This window comes from Centrocercus urophasianus, unplaced genomic scaffold (assembly GCF_019232065.1).
Source record: "Centrocercus urophasianus isolate 14NV4802_14NV808 unplaced genomic scaffold, USGS_Curo_1.0 seq_25, whole genome shotgun sequence".
NCBI lineage: Eukaryota > Metazoa > Chordata > Aves > Galliformes > Phasianidae > Centrocercus > Centrocercus urophasianus.
In genome coordinates, this window is record NW_024884811.1 from 2,102,581 (window position 1) to 2,127,159 (window position 24,579).

The window sequence follows — 24,579 nt, forward strand, 5'->3', positions numbered from 1 at the left end:
TTAGTGCTGATACTATGAATTAGAGGTATCATGTATACTTCACATGGAAGAATGGAGGGATTAGTAGTTACAGGGTTCAGCGGTCAGCTTTAGCAGTCCCTCCACAATATCCTAGATTTAGGCTCCCCGCAGAAAGCAAACCTCTCTAGTTGACTCTAGTTGAGTTGATAGATGCATGTCTTTGTCCTTTTTGACTCCCTGTACGGCAGGGAGTCACCCTTTATATGACCTTCTTTTTCCAGGTAGTCTTCCAGCTGGCATTGTTAAGGAGTAGTACATTCACTGCAAGTAGGCTCGTGTCTTCAGCTGTGAGGGCAGTGAACCTCCTCAATTGTAAGCCTTTAGGAGAGGCAGAAGCTTCCCTTTTAGTGCCTGAAGTCACCAGCTTCTGTCCTTTCCCTCTGATGTTACACTGCCTGCTCATTTCCTCCTGTCACTCCTCCACTTGGTGGCATAGCTTTCAAGACAGCCAACAACTATCCTGTAGGACAGATGATGTTCTGTCCTGGTATTAGACAGAGGCCTACATACTGCCTGAAATGTGGGACTTGGAGGGCCATGTCTACCAACTGAAGCTTGGTTTGTGATTAGTTGATTTTTTGCTACTCATGGGTAGGAGAATAAAGCAGGTTAGAAAAAGTTCATACAGTCCCTCCTCAGTGAGCAGAACTGTGGAGAGAACAGCTTCTGGCTTATGAGCAGTGACAGATCATTGGGATCAGTAGCCAGACTTCAGGGGGAGTCTGCACATGTCTTTGCACCTCCTAAAAGTGGCTTATGTGCAAATCCCTACATTTTATTGAAACTGGTGGAATATAGTGCCTTGTGGGCATAAGCCAATCTTAGATATGAAAGTCAATTTCAGATACGAGAAATATCTGAATATCTAGATATTTTGCCCTTGTAATGTTTCTCTGCTAAATAATTATTAAAAGGATTGTCGTTCTAGGATTTAGCTAAGCTGTTTACATTAGTGAAATGACCCATGCAGTTAAATAGAAAGAAAGTTTTCCAAAATGTATCAAAGTAGTAATATATTTGGAATTTTTATTTTTTTTTACTGAATTGCAGTAGTTCGTATTGTTTAAATTAAGTTAGCTTCTGATGTTCATTACCCTGCAGCTTTTAAAAGTACACAACTTTGATCTGATTCTCTTTTGAAACCTTTAGAAATGAGTGTTTTATTTCCAACTTGAATGTTAATATAGATAATACTGCTGTTGAAAGGTTTTAACAGTTTCAATCCAAAACTTAAATTGCTGAAATATACAATAAATTCTTTGCTCTGTATACGAAGTATGCTCTATCACGTCCCACAGATATTTCTGTCTTTTTCCTGTTAAAGCATTTCTTAGAATACTGTTTCATAATTGTGTTAATCATTGAACACCTAAACCACTGTGGTATTTTTGCAGGCTGTGGTTTATGCAGCATAGAAGTAAACTTTGGTCATCCATGAATAATCCTGTTTTATTAGAATTTAAGCTAGTTTTATTATCTTGAACAAACCCAACATACATTTTTAGTGATCTACTGATACTTCATAAATGCTTTTTTTATTTATCTTCCCCATTTTTATAAACAGGCATTTTAAAAATAATCCTGCACATTTCCCCATAGTTTTAGTATGAGATTTACACTTGCATTTGAAAGGCTTTGAATGATGTTTTCAGAACCTAAGTACATAAAATACATAAAAATGTCAGGAAGAGAAAGCTGTGTTAAGTATCTGTTTATCTGGTCTTAGATCATGTTCTTGTTCATGACAGAAAGAAAACTTTACAGACCTATGCTACTAATGTGTACGTTTAAATTTATTGCTCTCTTTAATTCTTTGTGCCACTCTGCTGTTGCTCTTAGCTTTGCCAATATGCAAAACATTAAAGAGTTGACTAACTGCATTTGCTGCTTCTGTTGTCATCTACTCCAACAGGCAACAGCCAAATGCAGGGAAAACTTGTGGAAAACTCATTTTCTGGCAGGTTGAAGAAGACTCTGGCATGACAGAAAATAAATTGGGGTAGATGGTGCCTCATGCGTTCTGTGACTTACTAAAAAAGGGGTTGATAGGATCAGAAAAATAAGAAGCAAGTAGCATCTCATGACTTTATTGTCATCATTCATTCACTGAACAGTTATTTATGTTGGGCTTTTCCACTACAGATGTGGGTAAGAGCATAAATGTTTGGAAGGAAAGTAGGAGAGTAGATTGGACTAAGTTGTTTTGAAAGAAGTTGAAAGGAGAGATCTATTGAAAGGAAATAAAAATGGATTAGGACACCAAAAAGGAAAATAAAAGGACAAGAGGAAGTTAAACTTAACATGGTATAGAAGTTAGAGATTAACAAAATCATGAGAATTCGGGATTTAAGGGGAAAGGAAAAACATAGATTACTTCTTGGCTTGCGTAAGGAATGGAAAGTGACATGTCTGACGGTTTGGACAAAGCCAATGTGATAAATGTTTTGTTGTTTTTTTTCTTATATGTGTAAGTGGTGTGATTTTTAGCCTAATAGAGCAATTATTTTTTATGTGGGCTAATAATAGTGCAGAGGATATTGATATTGAATACACCTTTTAAGTCTGGATTTATATTTTATCATTTCAGTATTCCATCCTGTTTCAATTCTTACCTTTTCCTTCAGCTACTCTAAGAGAGCACAGTAGGAATTCCTCATCTACCAGTGGCTTCCCTGGATGTAGAACATCTCAGTCATTGCTTGGACTCCAGACAGATTCTGGGTCTGGAAGCCCATCCTCACCAGACTTCATAATTAGCACTTTGTGCAAATCTGGTGTAGAAGTACCATCAGGGAGTATCAGTACTTTATCCTCTGTTTCATGGTCTCAGAGTCAGTGGATTTCCTTCGCTGATGAACTTTTTACAATTAGAGAAACAAGCACAGACGAGAAGGAGCAACAAAGATTACATTTTAAAACTGAAAATGCCTGCCTTGCCTCTTCTGCTTTGCTTGGGAATTCTTCCAACTGCTGTGCTTCTGAGGATCAAAGTGACCTTTCAAATAATACTATATGCCATGAACAATTATTCATTGAAGAAACTGGCACTGCTGCAGAAATTTCTTCCACATCATCTTCAGCACATCTGGACTATAGTTTAGTGTCTCCTTGTGTTCGTTCAAACAAGGGTATGGCCAGCATGCATTGTGTACTGCTCTTTGCTAATAACTGACTCCAAAAAGCAAGCTTTGGACTGATTTTTTTATTTCATTATTCTAGCTTACCTTAAAATTAACTTCTTAACTTAGAATATACTAAATTGCTTGTTAGTGTCAATTTCTTTGAAACTTAGGACACTGAAATAAATACTCAGCTTGACGTGAGAGGAAAAATCAATTTATTTAACTATAAAGGCACTGCTTTTTCTTAGCTATACGCAGCTTAGCTTTTCTGGAAATACACATGTACTTTCCTGGAATGTCAGAGAGCAATGAAGTCTCAAAGATTAAATGCTTGATTTTGCATAAACAGTTCCTTTCTTAAACAGATGTATTCTGAACCTGCTTTCTATAGATCAGATTAAATAAAGTTTAAGTAAACTTGACTGAGAACAGTTTCTCTTTAACACCCAATATTTTAAAAAGTGGATCATATTAGAATGATGCTACATACTGAAAGAGCAAAGCAAGAAGCATTGGGCACAGTTTGCTGAATATCTGTGATACTGAAGCAGATTACTGATGTTTAACATGTACTGTGTAGCCTGGGCATATGGTGGTTATAGTCAGTATTAGCCACATTTCTTCCCAAGTCAGCAGTGGAACTCCATTACCTCAGTGAGGGCAGAATTATGTTGGATGCCTGAGAAAATAAAAACTGCGTAACATTAATAAAATTAATCTTAATATTACCTTACTTAATAAAAAAAAAGAACTGTCCAGGGTAATTTCACAGAATAATGGCATGGTTTGGATGGAAAGAGACCATAAAAACCATCCAGTTTCAACCCTCTGCCTTAGACATGTTTGCTACCCACCAGCTCAGGCTGCTCAGGGCCCCATCCAGCCTGTCCTTGAATTCCTCCAGGGATGGGACATCCACAGCTTCTCTGAGCAGTCTGTGCTGGTGCCTCACCATCTTCTCAGTGAAACACGTCCCCTGACATCTAATCTAAATCTCCCCTCTTTCATTTTAAACCCTTTTCCCTTTGTCCTGTCGCTGTCTACCCATGTAAAAAGTTCACGTATTGGAAGGCCACAGTGGGGTCTCCCCAGAGCCTTCTTTTCTCCGGGCTGAACAAGCCCAGCTCCCTTAGTCTGTCTTCAGAGAAGAGGTGAACCTTTCCAACAGCTCCACATCATTCTTGTGTAGGGGGCCCCAGGATCAGATGCACTACTCCAGATGAGGCCTAATGAGGGCAGTGCAGAGAGGAACAATGATCTCCCCCTCTCTGCTGGCCACTCCTCTTCTGATGCAGCCCAGGATACGGTTGGAGTTCCAGGCTGCAGGCACACACTGCTGGCTCATACCCGACTGTTGGTCCATCAGGACCCCCAGGTCCTCTGCACGGCTGCTTTCACGGAGTTCTCCCAGTCTGTACACATATGGGATAGCTCCAATCAAAACACAGCACCTTGCCTTTTTTTTGAGGGAGCTTATAAGATACGCAGCAACTATAACTATATATTTGGGTTTCTATTTTGAAGTGATGGCATTTAACATTTATTTTCAAATACAGTTCTCTTCAGAAAAGTGACTGTGTAAAAGTGGCATCTTTATACTGCTGCCATCATCTGTTGGTTGTGTCTACTAGATTTAGATGGACATGGGAGCAGTGTTTTGTACTGCTTTTAAGATCTGACAGGTTGGCTAAAAGAGATAATAAGGAGCTACTGTGTTCTTGCAGTCAACAGAGTAATTTGCTAAGTTTTTTGTGTTAAACTGGCATTTACTTACTGAAATCAGTGGAATTTCAGAAGGCGTGATTTGACATTAACTGTTATGCTATATTATCAGCCAGGACCAAATGTGAATTTCCACTGAATTTTTCATTATGGTAAGACATGAAAGATTGTCCTATATTCTATATAGAATATGCACAAAAATAAACTCAGGTAAAACCTTCTTTTGCATACAAAGCTCTGAGATTAGTTGATAGAAAATCATTTGAGAGCATTGAGAAATACCGTGATGCCATTTTTAGAGTCACTTTTCAGAGTGTCTCATGGCTCTTTTTAAAATACTTTTTGATTTGTGGTGAATCTTACAAAATAGAACTGTAAAACAGGAACTTTTAATAGAAACATTCAGTTTGGTTTTATTCACTTGGTTTTATTTGACTGACTACCTATTTGTGTTCACTGTGACATTTCTGATTTTGATTTTCTTTCGTTTGCTTTCTTTCAGCAAGACCCACAACTCCTCTTACCGTAGGCACTATTGTACCCCCTCCAAGGCCTGCTTCAAGAACAAAATTGTCTACAGGGAAACTTAGTGGAATTAATGAAATAGTATGTATTGATTTTTTAAAAATTCTTGTTTATAAATAAATTTCAGATATACCACTTGTTTGTATTGTTACAATGGAGTTATTTTCCAGTCAGGGCTCAAGAAATCCCATGTTCAGATTTTCACCACTGCCAGATAGGTATGGGCATTGTTTGCAATAAGTGTGTTACTGTAACAAATTTAATTCTTAATTGATCTTGGATTGTTTTTAGTTGAATAAATAAATACTTTGAAAATGCATGGATAGCGAGGGGGGGAGGAGGATTAAGTTATTCACAATGCTAAATTCTAGCAAAATTATTAGCAAAGCTTCATTGATGTAGGAATATCACCTAAACTTTGGGGAGTTAGTGGTACTAAGTGGGTCATTATCAGTCATGCTTTGATACAAGTAGACGTGCTGTGATTCACTCTGCCCTTGGTGGAGGTGATTGGTGAAAGGAGATAGCGGATTGCAGCAGCTGCTCATCAACATAGAGAGATGTCGTCTTTGCTCCTTGCCTGCAGTGCAAGTTCACCTACTGTGAATGTGGCAAAGAATGCACATACTCAGGCAGCATATCAAACCAAACCATGCTTGATCTCTTCTATGAATATTACGATTCTTTGGGTCCCATTTGACTTACTTGAAAAAAATTTTACTGTGGTAAGATCCTCTCCCTTCCTGTGTTTCGAATTAGCAAGATGTTACGTGGCCTAGCAAGCCTATGGGGATAGGCTGAGAGAGATGGTACTTTTCTGCTTAAAGAAGGAAAGGCTGTGGGGGGGACCTTATAGTGGCCTTCCAGTAACTGAAGGGGGCTCACAGAAAAATTGAGAGCCTTTTTGTGAGGGCATGTAGTGACAGGATGAGGGGAAATGGCTTTAAACTGGAAGAGGGTAGATTTAGTCTAGATATCAGGAAGGAACTCTTACTATGAGGGTGGTGAGACACTGGAACAGGTTGCCCAGTGAGGCTGTGGATGCCCCCTCCCTGGAAGCATTCGAGGCCAGGCTGGATGGGGCTTTGAGCAACCTGGTCTAGAGAGAGGTGTCTCTGCCTATAGCAGGGGTGCTGGTACTAGATGATCTTAAAGGTCTCTTCCAACCCAAATCATTCTATGATTCTATGGTCTCCAGGGAAAATTTGTCTTCTCAGTTTTATGCTGGAAAGTGGGATATACAACACAGTAAAATATCTAAGAAACACTTAGACATTTATTGTGAAATGAAATGAAGATCTCTTCTATTTACAGTACTTTTCGTGTTTGTAAAATTAATTTTTAAATTAACAGACTTTCTGCCTGTTGATACTCTTGTAATCTCCTTTGTTCAGCCTAGGCCATTCAGCCCTCCACTGACCTCTAATTCAAGTCCACCACCTGCAGCTCCCTTGGCACGTGCAGAGAGCATCTCCTCAATATCCTCCTCTGCTTCCCTTAGTGCAGCAAATACACCTACAGTTGGTAAGTTACATTAACCATGTTAACTTATTTACCGTATTCACTTGCTAGTGGTGGCCTAATTCTGCCACTAGGTTTTGCTTCTTGTGAAAACCATTCCTTGCATTTAGTGGTTCCATGTGTAAGTCTAGTCTGGGTACCTCAAGTATCCTTTGAAATACCTACCTGTAATAGACAGGACAGTGTTCTGTCCTATCAGAACAGTTCATTTGAATACAGTAGATCACTGATTTGATTTTGACTTGTTCTTTAGTGAAAGATTTCTCAAAACTGAAATGCTGTGTAACTTTGTGTTTTGTGTTTCTGTGTATGTGTTCATCAGGCACAGCATGTTATCGTGTACTTGTTCAAAATTCATTCTAAATGCAGAAATATTTAAGGATGCTTATAAACTTGAATGAATACGGATGTTCAAAACAGAATGCATATGCTCTTTGTATTTGCTTTTTATTGTTATAATTGTAGTTTCCAAGAAAAAAACACAAAAACATGCATCTTTTAAAATTATTTAAGCATATTACCTAACCAGAGCTTGTTGATAAAAATGTGAAAAATAGCCAAAAACAATGAAGATGAAAAGCAGATTGTCACAAGTTTCAGAAGATTTTCTCATGTTTGTAGGGAAAAGTCCTTGAGTTTTTATATTTGGTTATAACAAAAAGTAAGGAGATTTCAGAAGTGTTTTGTTTGCTTTTTTTGTTGTTGTTTTAAGTACATTTTAATTTGCTTCTTTAGCAAAATTGTAATATTTCATTCCTGAATGGTATTACATTTCAATCCCAAGTCAGATTTTCAGTCAGTAGTTATCTGTGAATGTTACTGATACCAAGGATTTCTCAGACAGGCTCAGCATCTCTGGAGAGCATCCACACAGCTTCCTAGGGAGTATTACACCTGTGAGGAAGTACAAGTTTTTTCCTTCTGCAAAACCTAAGCTAGTAAGCATTAGATGCTGTGGTAGCAGCACAGTTCAATGTTTACTAATTACCAAATGCTGAGAACCATCACAGAAAGATAACTGATATTTTATCAGTTTTTTTTTTTTATTTATAAAATATTTTATACTTTAATTGATATTATAACTGATGTGGTCAAAGTCCATCCATACTCGCTTCCTCAGGCCTTAGCAGCTAGTGGCAGCAGCCTCAGTAGCTCCAGTTCTCTGCATATGCATGAGTATACGAGGAAAATGGTAAGGAAGTGTGTGCTGCCACAGGGATTTGGCATGGTTATTAACCTGGTCTAGCAAAAATAAATGGGCTCAGTTCTGTTTTCTTAGTGTGTTGGAATTAAATAGTCCTGGAGAGAGGTGGGTGCAGAATGCTGAATGATGTTGGGGCATGAGGATGCTCTACACTACTGTCTATATTCTTTCAGCTTTTGCACAGCCCAATGTTTGCCATACTCTATTCTGAATAATGCAGAGGTCAATGTGAACTTGTAGGCATATTTCTTTTATGTGTCAGAATTATATTCATATGCAGAGAATTTATGTATGTGAATTAACATCTACTTTTGCTTGAAATATTTTGTTTTCTTGCAATGTTTCGTTTCATTTAAACATAATAGAGGATGATCTTTTGGTTGGAACACTCCCTACAATAGAAAAGCTTTGTGACACACCACCAGGTATTGTATTAGATGCAGATTTACATGTTAACTAATCATCCTAATACAGTGCAGCTAATAAAATTGCATTTCTTTCAAAAAAAAATTTCTCCAGCCATTTTTGGTGTCTGGCAGATGCAAGTAGCTTGAAAGCTCAACTGCTTATAAATTCAAAATCACCAAAACTTGGTATAACTACTTTAATATGTTATGATCTTTTATCTGTCCCTCCAAAACAAGTCAAAACCTGGTCTCTTGCCTTCAATTTTGCATTACAACTTTCATTCAAGATAGAACATGTTTTAACTGATAATCCTCATTCTCTTCAGATAAGTCAGGTAATTTTTTTATATTTTTTCATATAATACAAAGCTATGAAGATATAAATAAATTAGGGTATACTTTTTTTTTTTTTTTTCTAAATAAAAAAAGTTTAGTCAGTATTAAAATTATCCAACTCTTTGTGCCTAAAGTGATCTGAAACCACTTGATGAAATGCTGTCCTATCTGTGACCAGTGATGCAGTCTTTTTTTCTGCAGCTTGCCATCCTTCTTGTCCATGTCAGTGCCACTACATGTCAACATAGCTGAGAGGCTGTTATTGTTGGTCAGGTTGAGGCAGATAGCAAGGCATCAAGACAAGCTGAGCTAGTCCTCAGCTACTCCTAAATGCTTGAGCTGCAATGCAGGATGGCACAGTTTTGTGGCATCCTATCCCTCTGAGAGGTTGCAGCTAACTGGAAGCACTGAAGCAGGATATTGCTGCATTACATTTTTAGACGTATTTTTTGAGCTGCAAGGCAACAAAACAATTATATCTGTTGTTCAGTTAGCCAGGTATATATCCTTCAGTTTACTGGTTTTTAGCAAAGTGCTTAGATTATCATTAATAATAAGTGATCTTGAAGAGTAAGGGCTGCACAATTAAGTAGTCATTCAGATACATCTCAGAGAGATGCATAAATGTGTATGTTTGCTTTAGTGTTAACAGCAAAATGTAAAAATAAACTTATTGTTCCTAACAAGTTTCCCTATTCTGTCAATAAATGAATATTTTTCTTTTACTGATAGAAAAATAATTTAAGTATTCATATTACATAATTTTCAAATATCAATATAAAGGTTTATATTTATTTACAAGGCTATTGTAAGTTTTATATAGAATGGATAAATCTGTGAATAGTCTGATAATTAATAAACAAATAAATAAATAATATACTGCAATTGTTTGTTTTCCATCAAATGCATATTTTAGCTTGGATGGAGAATACTTCTGGAGCTTAGTGATTCATCAAACAATTTCTTGAATAGAACGAATCTGGTTGTTACAATTTTTTTGAAGTCATCACTTTTGGATTCCTAAGACTACTGAGAATCACAGGGGTTTTTTGCTAAATTTCAGGAAGAGACGTAAACACTGGAAACTTCACCCATGTGTGCTCTGAAAGAACAGTAAAAGTTACTTACTGTTCATTTAAATAATTATTATAAAAAAAAAAAAAAAGAGCCAGCATCATATTAATTCATTCACTGAATAATTTTTTGTTTTGAACACTTGTAGCCAGAGCAATGCTTTGCATCTAAGCAGTCCTGAAGCTGCTCTAACACTTTTTTGTAGTGCTAGGAAGTATTCTGAACATTTTAATACCTTAGGGAACAAATCTTTATGGAGAGCAAGTTAGGAAAGTATCAAAATTAGACCTACTCTCCTGTCTTTTCCTATCCATTTGTTTCACTTTCCAGTTGTTGGCTCTTTCACTTATCTCTGAATTTACATGTAAAATCTCATATTAGACCTTCCTTGAGGAGCAAGGTTCTGACTTCCTTTCTGTTTATGGAAGAGCTCAGAAGGCACAGATGCTAAGGTAGAGTTTGTAGGCTTAGTATGCTATTGGCAATGTTACACAGGATTTTGTTTCTACTTTATGATACGAAGTTAATTTCTCATTTTGTTCATGACATGGCAAAAAACTTTATCTTCCTTTTGATAAATACATTATGTGATATAAACCTGTTCATTGATATGAAAAACGATTAAGATGCTCTCTGGTATGCTGCTGTGCTAGTAAAAAAGATGAAACTTCTAGTTTTACAGTTTATATTAAGTAGCTGGCTCCACATGGAAAACACCAGGAGAAAGTAAAATCCCATGACAGTCAGTTTTGTCGGTTGCACAGTTTTAAAAAAGCCTCATCAGCTTGGCTATCCACTTGTTTGCCCTGCCTCTGCCCTCTGCTGACTTTAACAAGACCCTTGTCGCTGTCTTTTACCTGCCTCTGAGCAGTCCTCAGGCAGTAGCATGCGATGAGCACATCCCCATATGCAGATGTATGTGTATGAATTGCTTCACAAGGTCTGTGCCCATCTCACAACGAGGGATTCAGGACTTCACTGGGACACTGCTTTTCTGCTCAGAAAAATGTCAGAATTCTATCATTCAATGCACATCCCGCGATAGCAAGGAAGAGGAATGGCAAGTTTGTGTTGCTGAGATGTGTAGCAGGAGGGAGAGAGTGGGATTTTCCAAAAGAGGGCATAGCACAGCTAGAAATAACTGCATTTAAAGTAGTGACATTTTTATGCACAGAAAAGCTAACTTAGAATATTTTTAGAGGATTTTATAAATCCCTCTGAGCTCAGTACCTCTGGATTCATCATGCAAGATACCTGTGTTACAGGGAGAAGATGTACAAGAAATAACCCCATATATAGCTCCTGTGCTCTCTTGTGCTTTCCCTAAGTAGTTCTTACAACCACAGGTAGCATATGCAAAAAGCATAATGAAACCCAGAAAGCTTGGCTGCTTTTGCATTTCTCTGAGTTGTTTTTTGTAGCTCTACATTTTAACTCTGTTGTGTGTGCACAGGAACCTATGAAGGCTGATACAAGCCTGATAATTACTTTTCTTGTGAACTGCTGTGTGTGTCCAGGTATTTCCAAGATATTCCTATACATGTTAGAAAACTTAGCAAAATATTTTTACAGTAATTTCTGCGCAGAAATTCTAACCTTTGTTGGCTGAAATAGTTAAAAGGATATTCAACAATTTGCTACTGTGGGGTAATAATAATGTGTTTGTATGTAAGTTCATAAAAACTGTAGCTGAATTCTTTGCATTTCCCTGACCACTTTATCATACATTTTTCCATGCAGCAAGCATACAGTAGGTTTTGTGTTTTGTTTTTTAACGTATTGTAGCTAATGTCTAATGTCTTTTGGATCTGCTGACTTTGGTGTCATTCTTAGCCATTTTAGTGCAGCATTTTCTGCGTCTCATATATATTTGTGTATGTCTGTCCATTGGCAATGTGTCATACCAGTAGTCCTGTTTTCTTAGGCTGCTAAGCAGTGTTTTGATGGTGTAATTGTACTGTACAGTGTTTTGTCCTAATAGTGTTCAAGTACTACTTCAGGCTCTACTGTGATCTTGATGGTAGTAATGTCTTGTGAAAATGACAGATGTCAACCGTTCTGAAATCTATTGCTAAGCTTTTACAAGTTAAATCTATACACTGTATGTATTCTAGGTGTTTCACGTGGTCCCAGCCCTGTCAGCCTTGGAAACCAGGACACCCTGCCTGTCGCTGTAGCCCTTACTGAATCTGTTAACGCCTACTTTAAAGGAGCAGATCCCACAAAGTTAGTTAAATAGTAAATTGTTTTGAATGTAATAAGTTACAATAAGAAAACACGCTGTTTTGTATTTATAATGTATTGGGGAAAATATATGTGCATTGGTAAGGGGTTTCACCAGGCTTTTTCCCCTAGTGTAAGTAACAGCGGTGGCTCATTGCTCTCTACTGTCTTGCTTGGAGTTCATATATATCTGCTTTACAAAAATGTGTTCAGTGAGAATACTGAAAATGAGAAGGGTTTTTGTCACAGTCGTGTACTTTTGTGTGTAATTTTGGGCAGCTGTAAAAGCACCTCATTCACCCTGTCACATCCCTTTCTATGCTACGTAGGCCTTGCCTAAGCATAGCTGTGCCATGTTTTCAAAGCCTGAAAAATATCCAGAGACTACTGTATGCTTAAGCAGCTGTACTTTTGTTTTCACTTACTTCACCTGATTTTCAATTTGAAAGTGATAATAACGTTGTCACATGTGATAATTACAGTGCCACATTATCCTCATTTAAAATTGATTTTCTGTTATGAATTCAGGTTATCAGATTGCAAAAGTATACTGATTGCTTTACAGTCAGCGTTAAAATTAGGAAGTTAATGAGTTGCAATAAAAACAATATTTTTATTCTCCTAGATGTATTGTGAAGATCACTGGTGATATGACAGTATCATTCCCAAGTGGGATTATTAAAGTCTTCACCAGCAACCCATCTCCAGCTGTGCTCTGCTTCAGGGTAAAAAACACAAGCAAACTAGAGCAGATTCTTCCAAATGCACAACTTGTATACAGGTTTTGTATTATTTTTTTTATACAGTAGTAAATTACATGATTTCTAAAATGCAAATTGTTGTATACATGTCAGAGTTCTCTACAGTCTTGTTCATTTGTTTATACTTGATTCAATCTCACTAATTAATCTTGTTTACCTAATTTTTTCTCTGCTGCCACCACTAGAATTCTCAGTAATTCACTGGTCCTGAAACTTACACTGGGTATAACAGGAACCATAAAAAATAGTTTGCAAATGTAGCTGTGTTTTTACACGTTTTATAGATGAAGTGATTTCATAAACAATTTTTTAAAAAGTTTGACTTTTTTTCTAGTCAAACTACATGAACTGATTATAGATATGAAGAAAAAATGTCAAACTAGGATATATGGATTTCTGTATACAGTGACAACAATGTCTTTGGGTGATGAAACAGTAGTTAAATAGTAGGAGCTATGCCTAATCTCAGTTGTCAGTTACAAGTTTATTTCTTAAGTTGTATCATTTTTACAGTAGACCAAAATAATTACATATTTATGTATTTCAAGTGTACAGCAATGTGCTTTGTAGAGTTCTTAAGAAAAATATGCTCTTGAATGAGCAGAATAATTGTTGAAATCATAGCATTGTGATTTCTTTTCCAAAATTCAGGGCAATTGTAAAAAATGTATTTATTTAGCAGGGATTTCTTACAGCTGAGCAGTTTCTGTTTCACTGAGTAGAGAAATTATTTGAAAGGCAGTTAAACATCTATCGGTAGTACATTTTTTTACATTACTGAAATAGCTGAAAGAATTAAGTTGTATGCATCACTTCTTTTGTATTTAATTTCATTTTGATCACTCACAGTTACATTTCAGCATACAGAGTGAATTGTACTGAAAAAGTATATTTTGAAAATAATAGGAAAATGTCCAGTATTCTATCTGTGTGCTGTAGCACTTCACTTCTAATTAGAAATAACACATGTAAAGGACTCTTAGGAAGTTTAAGCCATTTGTGGAGCAATACGACTTTTCATCATATCCTCTTAGGCTATCATTTGCTCAGTATTTATAAAAATGGCAGATTTTTATGAGAGTGATATGAGATATATGAGAGATATGGGAGTGAGCGGAAACGCCAGAAGTTGTTTTGGATTGCACCTAACGTCATCTAAGGTCCCTGTAGGGATAAGCAAGTGTTGATCTACATTTTAGTAAAGGTTGAAGTAGCAGGAATCACAATACTGTAATGAGAGCCAAAATCAAAGCAAATCAGAGAGGCTAGTGGTGTGTAAGACACTGTCCCAGTATCAAGCCATTGCACTTATATTCTCTGTGTTCCAAGTGTTCATTGTCAGCTTCAGTCTGCATGTGCATTCGGCAGATCTCCTTAGCAGTGACTGCAGTTTCTCACTATATCCACCAATATCCAGCGCAGCCTTTTAATTGATATATGATTTGAATTTTGTTTCTGAATTGAATAGAATCTTCATTGTTTTTCTTTTCAAAATACACCTGCTGCAACCAGTGCTCAAGTTATTCTTGATGTGCAAAGGTACTGGGAAAAAAAAAAAAAAAAAAAAAAAAAAAGACTACTTACATTGAATTTAACAGTAAATACCTGAAAGACCTGAAAGACAATAGTTTATAACAATTTGGGAACTGTTTTCGAAGTAAAAAATTTAGGGAGCTTACATTTTCTACATATGTGAAAATATGGTAACACATACAGCACAAGTCTTAGTGATGTTGTATCCAAAACGAATTACATTTTCTAGGTCTTAGTCCAGATTAGATAATAATTCTTCTGGAAGATCCCTTTTACATGACCTCATCATGCACATTCTCACAGCACCAGATAATATTGAGAGTGGATTTTAATAAACATAAAAACTGAACCTGTCTGAATCTGAACCTTTCTGCACCTTGTGCTGTCAGTCATCAGTGGAGAAAACTCATTGCTCCATGACTGGAAGGAGAATTTTAACCAGACAAGAAAAGCAGTTAATTTCCCTTAACGTTAAGAAAAGCACAACTATGTGATATAAAGCATTAGAACAAACACTTGCGTTAAACAGTGAATGAGGGAAAAGATCTATTTTTAAGTTTTAGACATTTTTAGAAGTAATAGCTTTCAGTGCTGATTCCTACCTTTCTTTTTCTTTGTAGTGATCAGTCTCAAAGTGACTCCACTACGAGGGATTTTTGGATGAACATGCAAGCTATAACTCTCTACCTCAAGAAATTATCAGAGCAGAACCCATCTGCATCCTATTATAATGTGGATGTTTTAAAGTATCAGGTAAACATTTTTTTCCTTTTGGAATTTTGTAAGAAATGCTGTCTGATTCCATATGTGTTCAGAAATGAGAACTGTTCTTTGCCTGATAGCATGCAGATGAACTGTCATCCTGCATCCTGCAATTGTCATCTAGATCAGTTCTGGTTACATCAGTGTCTCTAATTCATAGGCCTTACTCTAGCTGAGTACATTCCTGTTATGCCTTATGTCCTTCCCATGCATTTATGACCTGTTTCATCTTGTTCAAACTCCTTTACAGTCCAAGTATGAAAATGCTGAATGGTGCTACTTTTAGGTGTTTGTTAGCAAAGCCAAGTTTTCCTTGAATTTATACATCTACAGGTTTTTGTTTGAGTTTGTAATTCAATTGTGTGTGCTTTTGTAATTGCATAGTTTTGGGATGCTGTCATTGATCAGATGTAATACATAAGATTATATGATGTTCCCTCTCCTCACGATAAAATGAAACAGCTTATCCTGAAAACCACTTTGAAGCACATAAAGGCCAGAGAGATCAGGAATAGTTATCAGACTAACTTGGTAACTTTCTGTGATGAAACAGCTGGCTTAGTAGATGAGGGGAGAGAAGTGGATGTTGTCTGCCTAGACTTCAGTAAGGTTTGTGACACTGTCTTCCATAAGATCATCACGGGGGAGCAGTGGAATTATCAGCTGGGTAAGCAAACAGTGAGGTAGATTAAATGGCTGAATAGCTGTGCATGGAAGGAGTTGATCTGTAGTGCAAATTCTAGCTGGAGGCCTGTGAGTAGTGGTGTACCTCAGTGGTCAGTAGTGGATCATGCCCTGTTTCACAGTATTGAAGCAGTTGGAAGGGACCTCTGGAGATCATCTAGTCCAACCCTTTGCTAAAGCAGGTTCCCCACAGTAGGTTGCACAGGAAAGCATCCAGATCTTCATTAAGGATTTGTATGGTGGAGAGGAGTTCATCATCAGCAAGTTTACATATGACACAAAACTGGGAGAAGTGGCTGATATGCTAAGTGATCATGCTGCCATCCAGAGAGACTTAATTTGAGGAAAAGGGCTGCCAGGAGCATCATTAACTTCAACAGAAAGAAGTGCAAAACCCTGCATCTGAGGAGGAACAGCCAGCTGGAAAGCAGCTTGTCAGAAAAGACCTGGTAATCCCAGTGGACACTGTATTGAACAGGAGTGCTGGTGCTGTATCCCTGTGGAAAAGAAGGCCAGTGGTATCCTGGGCTGCGTTAGGAGGAGCATTACCAATAGGCTGAGTGAAGTGATCCCTCCATTCTGCTCAGCACTGATACGGCTATAGCTGGAATCCAATCCTGTACTCCTTGGTATGAGAGAGACTTGCAGGCATTTAAGAGTCCAGCAGAGGGTCACACAGATTATGAAAAGGAAAGGGTTTGAAGCACCTTTCCTGTGAGGAGAGGCTGAGAGAGCTGGGACTGTTGAACCTAGGGAAGAGGAGCATCAGGGGCAATCTTACCAATGTCTGTAAGTATCTGAAGGAAGGGCACAAATTGACCAGAGCCAGACTCTCTTCAGTTGTGCTTGAGGACAGTAAAAACTTTGGTGCCCAGAGACAGGACAGGGAAAAGGCTGGGATACTGAATAAGTACCAATGAGAAGTTTTGCCTGACCATATTTATTACTGCAAGGATGACCAAGCAGTGTCACAGATTGCCTGGAGAGTTTGTGGAAACTTCCTTCCTGATATACTTCAAAGCTGTCTAGACATGGGCTACTGGCTCTAGGATGCCCTGTTTGAGACAGAGAGATTGAACCAGGTGATATCCAGAGGTCCCTTCTAACCTCAGCCACAGTGTGACTCTGTGGGAAGACGTTCTGGCTGTCAGCAAAAAGTCTTCATAAAAATGAAGGAACAGTGCGTTCATCTAAAAGAGAAAACAAGGATTTCCTTCCCCTGCATTGAGATGATTGGATTTCTGAGCCAACTGCCTTTACATTCTAAAAATAAATAAATAATTCAGTGCAGCTATTAATACTACTGTAGCTTTCTATATCTTCCCATTATTCTGCCAGACTGAATTTATAAAAAATATGCTAAATCCGAAGATTTGGAATGTTGGAGGAAAATAATTTTTTCTTTGGATTACAGAAATGAGCTCTGTGGGAAAAGGAAAGTTACATAAGGTCTTTACCATTAGGGTAAAATGAGACACAGGCATAAAAAAGCCATGGTGGATGGAACGAGTCCTGAGGTGCCAACAAAACAAAATAGGCAATGGAAAGTTCCTCAAGTAGATTAGGATGATAATAGGGGTGTGTAGCAGGGCAGCAACATGAGCTGAAAAGCAGCAGCTGCCAAATCTCCTGCACCAGCAAAATAATGTTTTTAATACGTAAGAACTGTTCTGGCAATATGTCCAATGACGTGTCCTTTGCTGCTTGCTGTTGAGACATCTGAAATGATATGCCACATAACTGCTAAGGATTAATTCATTTTGGTACAGGCAGCTTTCTTGTGTGAAGTAGAGTACAAGGCTAAAACAAAACTATTCTGATCCAAGAAAGGCAAAGCAGGAAGAAGTCTCATGGGTCAGAAGGAGTTTAACTCGTTTTTTAAAATAATTTAGTTTAAGTTTAAAAGAATGGGAATTACTGTCAGCTATGACAGTCTTCAGAATTCTGAGATTAAAGGCTCAGTTGTGAATTGTTCTTTTGATCTTTTGTCAGAATTTATAGCTATTACAATCATTCCATAATTCTACCCAGAAAGGGAGAGACTTTAATTAAGCTGCTTTCAACGGTTTATTTTTTTAAAGGTATCTTCAAATGGCATCCAGTCCACTCCCTTGAATCTTGCAACTTACTGGAAATGTAATGCTAACACTACTGATGTGAGAGTGGATTATAAATACAATCCAGAGTCTATGAATGTGCCCAGCATGCTGTCTAATGTACAGGTTGTGGTACCAGTAGATGGAGGAGTAACCAACATGCAATCACTTCCACCTGCAAAATGGTAATGTTTATACTTTTCTTTGTGTTATTTCATATTCTTTTCAGTGTATTCATTAGTTTTATAGCTGAAAAAAATTTCATTGAAGGAAACGGCTGTTTGTGTTTTTTCTTTTTTGCAAAGAAAATGCACAGGATGTTTTCTGGTCCAAAACAGACCACGTGCAACCAATTCATATAAACTGAGATGAGACTCTGAGCAGCCATTCCAACCTTTGTGAAATTTCCAATATTTGCTTTCAACAAACAGGACAGTTATTTAAGTAATGTGATTTGAAACCAAAATCTCATAGTGGTAAAAAAAAAACTATCATCATAGAATCGTAGAAGGGCTTGGGTTGAAAGGAACCTTAATGATCATCTAGTTGCAGTGCAGTGGGTAGGGCTGCCACCCACTAGATCATATGGTTTATTGTATATGTGCTCAGATATAGACGAAACTCTGGTGTGATATCAGTGCTGTTGTAGCCACAGATGTGGAACATAGAACTGTATGGGCTGCTGTGGGGAAAGTGAACTCCATGCCAGCCAGACCCAGCACTTCTATCCCTCAGTCTGTAACATTGATGCGGGTTCCACATACTTTATTATATTTGTGTCCTCCGATAATCATTACATCTAACATACAGGTTTATACATTCTCATCAGCCCTGTTCCCCATCTCTTAATAGATACATAGATACTATTTACCCATTTCATGTACCTCTCCCTAAGTATCTGTGGGAACCAGCAATGACTTAGGCCTCATCCCTAGGAGGCCACTCAAGGCAGGAAAGGCAGCATGTTGGGTTCCTGGACACCAGGAGCTTAGCTTGAGCCATTGCTGCTTCCTTGCAAAGATGACCTGTCAGTGGTTCTGCAGTGTGATTCTGTAACATATAACATTCATGCAACATACAGCATCATCCTAATTATTACCTGCCACCACCTTCTAAGCTCGCAGGCCATTTGCAGCTGAACTTGAAAGTGAGGCATAAACAGTAGATTTGTATAAATTTGTGCAAACAAGCAGAAGGTAATGGCAGGGGGCAGAGAAGTACCTCCATGGATTGAAAAGCAAGCAGAATTCAAGCACTGCACCTGTAGCTTGGCAACTTGTGTATACTTGCCCTTTGTAATTTAACTCCAGGACAATTTATTTCCCAAGTGACAAGAGGGTCTTATTAACTGAGGAGGACATGGAGGTTAAGAGAGAGAAGTATACCAAGCTGAAGGGAGTAAGATCTTCCTATAAATTAAGGTTCAGAGGAAGAATAAACCATTTATCAGATAGGTTTTGGTGTTTCTGGAGGCAGTCCTCTTAACTGTGTGACTTGGAGAAAGTTGTAACACAGTATCATTGTAAGTAGAAAAAAAATGTGTCAAAATTGATAGTTGTTACTGTATTTTGAGAGAGTGAAACTCTTAACCAGAACACATTAACCTTATTCTACTGCAGCAGATTCAGTACACATGCAAAGCACGACCAGTACTTCTGGTGAAGCTTGTTTTCCCTCCCCTCGTCCAACCTTCTTCCACAAACCCATCAGTTGTGAAACCTCAGTCAAAGCAGGAATCACAGAATCACAGAATTGTAGGGGCTGGAAGGGACCTCCAGAGATCATCGAGTCCAACCCCCCTGCCAAAGCAGGTTCCCTACAGCAGGTCGCACAGGTAGGCATCCAGGCAGGTCTTGAACATCTCCACAGAAGGAGACTCCACCACCTCCCTGGGCAGCCTGTTCCAGTGCTCCGTCACCTCACTGTAAAGAAGTTCTTGTGCACATTTGTGCAGAACTTCCTATGCTGCAGTTTCCTGCCGTTTCCCCTTGTCCTGTCTCCACTCACCACTGAAAAGAGTCCGGCCTCGCCATTCTGCCCCCCACACCTCAGATATTTATAGACCTGGATCAGGTCCCCTCTCAGTCTTCTTTTCTCAAGGCTGAACAGACCCAGTTCACTCAGCCTTTCCTCATAGGAGAGATGCTCCAGGCCCTTCACCATCTTCGTGGCCCTCCGCTGGACTCTTTCCAAGAGATCCCTGTCTTTTTTGTACTGGGGAGCCCAGAACTGGACGCAATACTCCAGATGAGGCCTCACCAGGGCAGAGTAGAGGGGGAGGATCACCTCCCTTCACCTGCTGGCCACGCTCTTTTTAATGCACCCCAGGATGCCATTGGCCACAAGGGCACACTGCTGGCTCATGGCCAACCTGTGGTCCACCAGGACACCCAGGTCCCACCCTGCAGAGCTCCTCTCCAGCAGCTCATCCCCCAACCTGTACTGGTGCATGCAATTATTCCTCCCCAGATGCAAGACTCTACACTTGCTTTTGTTAAACCTCATCCGGTTTTTTTCTGCCCAGCTCTCCAGTCTGTCCAGGTCTTGCTGAATGGCAGCACAGCCTTCAGGCGTGTCAGCCAATCCTCCCAACTTCGTATCATCAGCAAACTTGCTGCGGGTGGCCACTATCCCCTCATGAAGGTCATTGATGAAGATGTTGAACAAGTCCAGACCCAGCACCGACCCCTGAGGAACACCGCTGGTTACAGGCCTCCAGCCAGACTCTGCACCGCCAGCATCGACCCTCTGCTCTCTGCCAGTCAGCCAGTTCTCAACCCACCTCACTGTCCACTCATCTATCCCACACTTCCTCAGCTTTGTTATAAGGATGTTGTGGGAGACAGTATCAAAAGCCTTGCTGAAATCAAGGTAGACTACATCCACTGCTCTTCCCCCATCCACCCAGCCAATGACAACATCACAGAAGGCTACCAGGTTGGTGAAGCATGACCTCCCCCTGGTGAACCCATGCTGACTACTCCTGGTAACCTCCTTTTCATCCAGTTGTCTGGAGATGACATCCAGCACCAGCTGTTCCATCACCTTTCCAGGGACAGAGGTGAGGCTGACTGGCCTGTAATTACCTGGATCTTCCTTCTTGCCCTTTTTGAAGATCGGAGTGACATTGGCTATCCTCCAGTCTTCAGGCATCTCCCCCATTCTCCAAGACCTCTCAAAGATGACAGCGGTTCAGCAATCACCTCTGCCAGCTCCCTCAGCACCCATGCATGCATCCATTGGGTCCCATGGATTTATGAACATTGGTGTTGCCCAGGCGCTTATGGATTGCCTCTTCCCTGACTAAAGGGAAGTCTTCCATTCCCCAGACCTTCTCACTAACCTTCAGGGTTCGGTATTCCTGAGGGAGAGCTTTTTCACTGAAGACAGAAGCAAAGAAGGCATTCAGTATCTCTGCCTTCTCAGTATTCCCTGTTACCAGAACACCTCCCTCACTCAGTAGGGGAGCAGCATTCTCTCTAGTCTTCCTTTTACTGTTAACATACTTAAAAAACCTTTTTTTATTATCCTTTTTCACCTTTGCCAGATTCAGTTCCAGGCGGGCTTTAGCCTTCCTTGTCACATCCCTGCAGGCCCTGACATTTCTGTATTCTTCCCAAGTGGTCAGACTCTTCTTCTACATTTCATGGGCCTTCTTCTTCCCTTTGAGTTTGTGCATGAGCTCCTTGTTCATCCACACAGGTCTCCTGTCACCCTTTCCTGATTTCTTGCTCACAGGGATGCACTGATCCTGAGTTTGGAAGAAGAGCTGTTTAAATGCTGAACAGCTCTCACAGGCCCCCTTATCTTCTAACACCGAAGCCGACAGGGTAGCTCCAAGTAGGTCCTGGAAGAGATCAAATTTGGCTCTCCTAAAGTCCAGGGTAGCAATCCTACTTTTTGCTTTGCTTCTTCCACTCAAGATCTTGAACTCCACTATCTTGTGGTCACTACAACCCAAGCTGCCCCCAGCGTTTACTTCCTTGACAAGCCCTTCCTTATTAGTGAGAATAAGGTCCAGCGGTACCCCTCTCCTCAGTGGTTCCTCCTCCACCTGCACCAAGAAGTTGTCTTCAACACATTGCAGGAACCGTCTGGACTGCGCATCCCCTGGCCATGTTGCTCATCCAGCAAATATCTGGATAATTGAAGTCCCCCATAAGCACCAGCACCTGGGATCGTGACGCTGCTTCCAGTTGCTTGTGGAAGGCCTCATCAACCTCCTCCTCCTGATCAGGGGGCCGGTAGCACACACCCACAACAGTGTCACCCATACCAGCCTGCTCCTTGATTCTCATCCACAGGCTCTCCACTGCTACACCACTCTCCCCCAGGTGGAGTTCAATACATTTTAGCTGCTCTCTCACATAAAGTGCAGCTCCACCACCCCGCCTTGACAGCAGATCTTCCTAAAAAGCACATAGCCCTCCATGACAACATTCCAGTCATGTGAGCTGTCCCACCACGTCTCCATGATCGCAATGAGATCATGGCCATGCGACCGCACGCAGATCTCCAACTCTTCCTGTTTATTTCCCATACTGCATGCATTAGTGTACAGACACTTTAGGGAAGCAGCATCCCCCTGCCATTCTCCATCCTTTTGAACTCCACCCTCATCACCCATCAAGCACTGTTTTGAGCCTCAAACTACCTGCTCAACCCCAGTGGCCCTCATTTTGTCCCCTTCCCCCTTCTTACCCAGTTTAAATACCTTTCAATGAGTCCCGCCAGTTCCTGGGCTCGGATCCTTTTACCCCTTGCAGGCAGGTGAGCTCCATCTGCAGCCATCATGCCAGGTGCTGAGTAAATTGCCCCATGGTCAAAAAAAACAAAATTCTTGTGTTTGCACCAACCTCTGAGCCATTTATCAATGAGGAGGGTTTTTTTGATCCTCTCAGTGTCCTTCCCCACCACTGAAGGGATAGAAGAGAAAACCATCTGCATGCCCACTCCATCAAGTACCCTCCCCAGTCACTTGAAGTCATTTTTGATAGCCCTCAGCCTTCCCTCAGCAGCAGCATCACTGCCAACTGAACTACCAGTAAGGGATAGTAATCAGATGGGTGGATAAGCCCAGGAAGCTTTCTAGAGATATCCCTGACCTGTGCCCTAGGGAGGCAGCACACTTCCCCACAGGTGGGGTCAGGCTGACATATCAGGCCCTCCATCCCAGTCAAAAGGGAGTCGCCTACGACAACCACTCTTCTTTCTTTCCAGATGGAGGCAGTATTGAGGCGTGGGGTCGACTGCTTCAGCCTCCCAGAATAGCCTCCCAGAACTCCTGGTGCTATCTAGGAAGGTTAAACATTTAGTGACAGTTTCAGAGAAGATTCATCACAATAAGGGACTAGAGCCAGGCTATTTTGCCTCTCACCGAGGGAACAACCCAAGGCTAGAATTTTGAGCTTTACGAGTTGACAAAAAAATAACTAGTCATATCGCAAACAGCTGTGTATTGTTTGTGTCATCCTGCATCTTTGTCCTAGAGGGTTGGGTGATGAGTTTTTTGGGGTTTTTTAAGAATAAATGTTTTATAATTCTGCCTCCAGCATGTGACTGCTATCATCTGTTCTGCTTGCATGAGCATTTCACTCCTGCTGTACCAATGCCAGAGACAATTTCAAACCTCTCAGCAATTCATGCCTCTTACAGCGTTAAGTTGTTGGCTTTCCATTGATGAAATGATGCAAAGTGTTCAAAGAGATCAGATGTCTAGTTTGGAAACTCCAGTGCTTGGTACCTTTTTCTTTTTTCCCCTTCTACGGAGTCAGAAGTTAAACTGTGTCATAAATGTAAAGTATGTGTCACGTATGCCAACTATTGTTTTATTAGAATGAAAATGTTCCCATTCGTACAGCCCAGAGTCTCGCATAGGTGAAAACAATCGACATTGTTCCCACTTGTACCATTGCCATCAAGCATAAAGATTCAGCTTTCAAACTTCTTTCAGTGTGTTTGGTCTGTCCCTGCTCTTTGAGACCACGCTGGCTTTGGAGTTGTCAGGTGGAGGCATTCCTGTGCAGAGTACACTAGAGATTGTATAAAAAGGTGGCATGTACGTCTGAGCTCAGCTGCAAGCTCAGGTGCAGTGCACGTTTGCTTTGCACAGCTCTCTGCAAACCCGTGTTGAAATGATCAGTATTTTTATAAACTTTCATTTAGAAATGTAGGTTATGTGTGCATGGCCTTGTAAAGTACCTGGGTAAAGTTAGGGAAATAAGATCCTGAAAATTGATGCTTGTAACAAACCAACCTTTCTCTCACAGGAATTCAGACCAGATGAAAGCTTACTGGAAACTATCTAGCATTTCAGAGAAATCTGAGAATGGAGGCAAGTTGAACTTTTTTTTTGTTCTACAGAAAAATGGTAACAGCAAAAACGTAATCATTTTAGCTTCTGCATGTATACGCTTTATCTCATCTTGTATCCTGTTGATCAGTTCAACTTCTCAGTGAAGTTCCTCCTGAAAGATTCTGTTAAAAGTGAGATGCTAAAATATAAATAGTTAATTATAAAAGGAAAATTGGTGAAACCCTGGGAAGTTGTTAGCTCTAAAATAGATTTCAAACTGAAATAGGAAAATA

General features: G+C 39.8%; 1 protein-coding gene across 4 annotated transcripts in view; it reads left to right on the plus strand.

Annotated features, from left to right (window-relative positions):
• Nucleotides 1-24,579, plus strand: part of FCHO2 (FCH and mu domain containing endocytic adaptor 2) — a 92,835-nt gene that overhangs the window by 64,031 nt on the left and 4,225 nt on the right. For 3 of the 4 annotated variants that reach the window (XM_042825563.1, XM_042825564.1, XM_042825565.1), the window contains exons 18-24: nt 5,368-5,471; nt 6,785-6,914; nt 12,047-12,158; nt 12,781-12,936; nt 15,070-15,202; nt 17,977-18,176; nt 24,261-24,325. In XM_042825563.1, coding sequence (XP_042681497.1) covers nt 5,368-5,471; nt 6,785-6,914; nt 12,047-12,158; nt 12,781-12,936; nt 15,070-15,202; nt 17,977-18,176; nt 24,261-24,325 — 900 coding nt within the window. The remainder of the gene's footprint in view (nt 1-5,367; nt 5,472-6,784; nt 6,915-12,046; nt 12,159-12,780; nt 12,937-15,069; nt 15,203-17,976; nt 18,177-24,260; nt 24,326-24,579) is intronic. The other variant, XM_042825566.1, reaches the window with a different exon arrangement.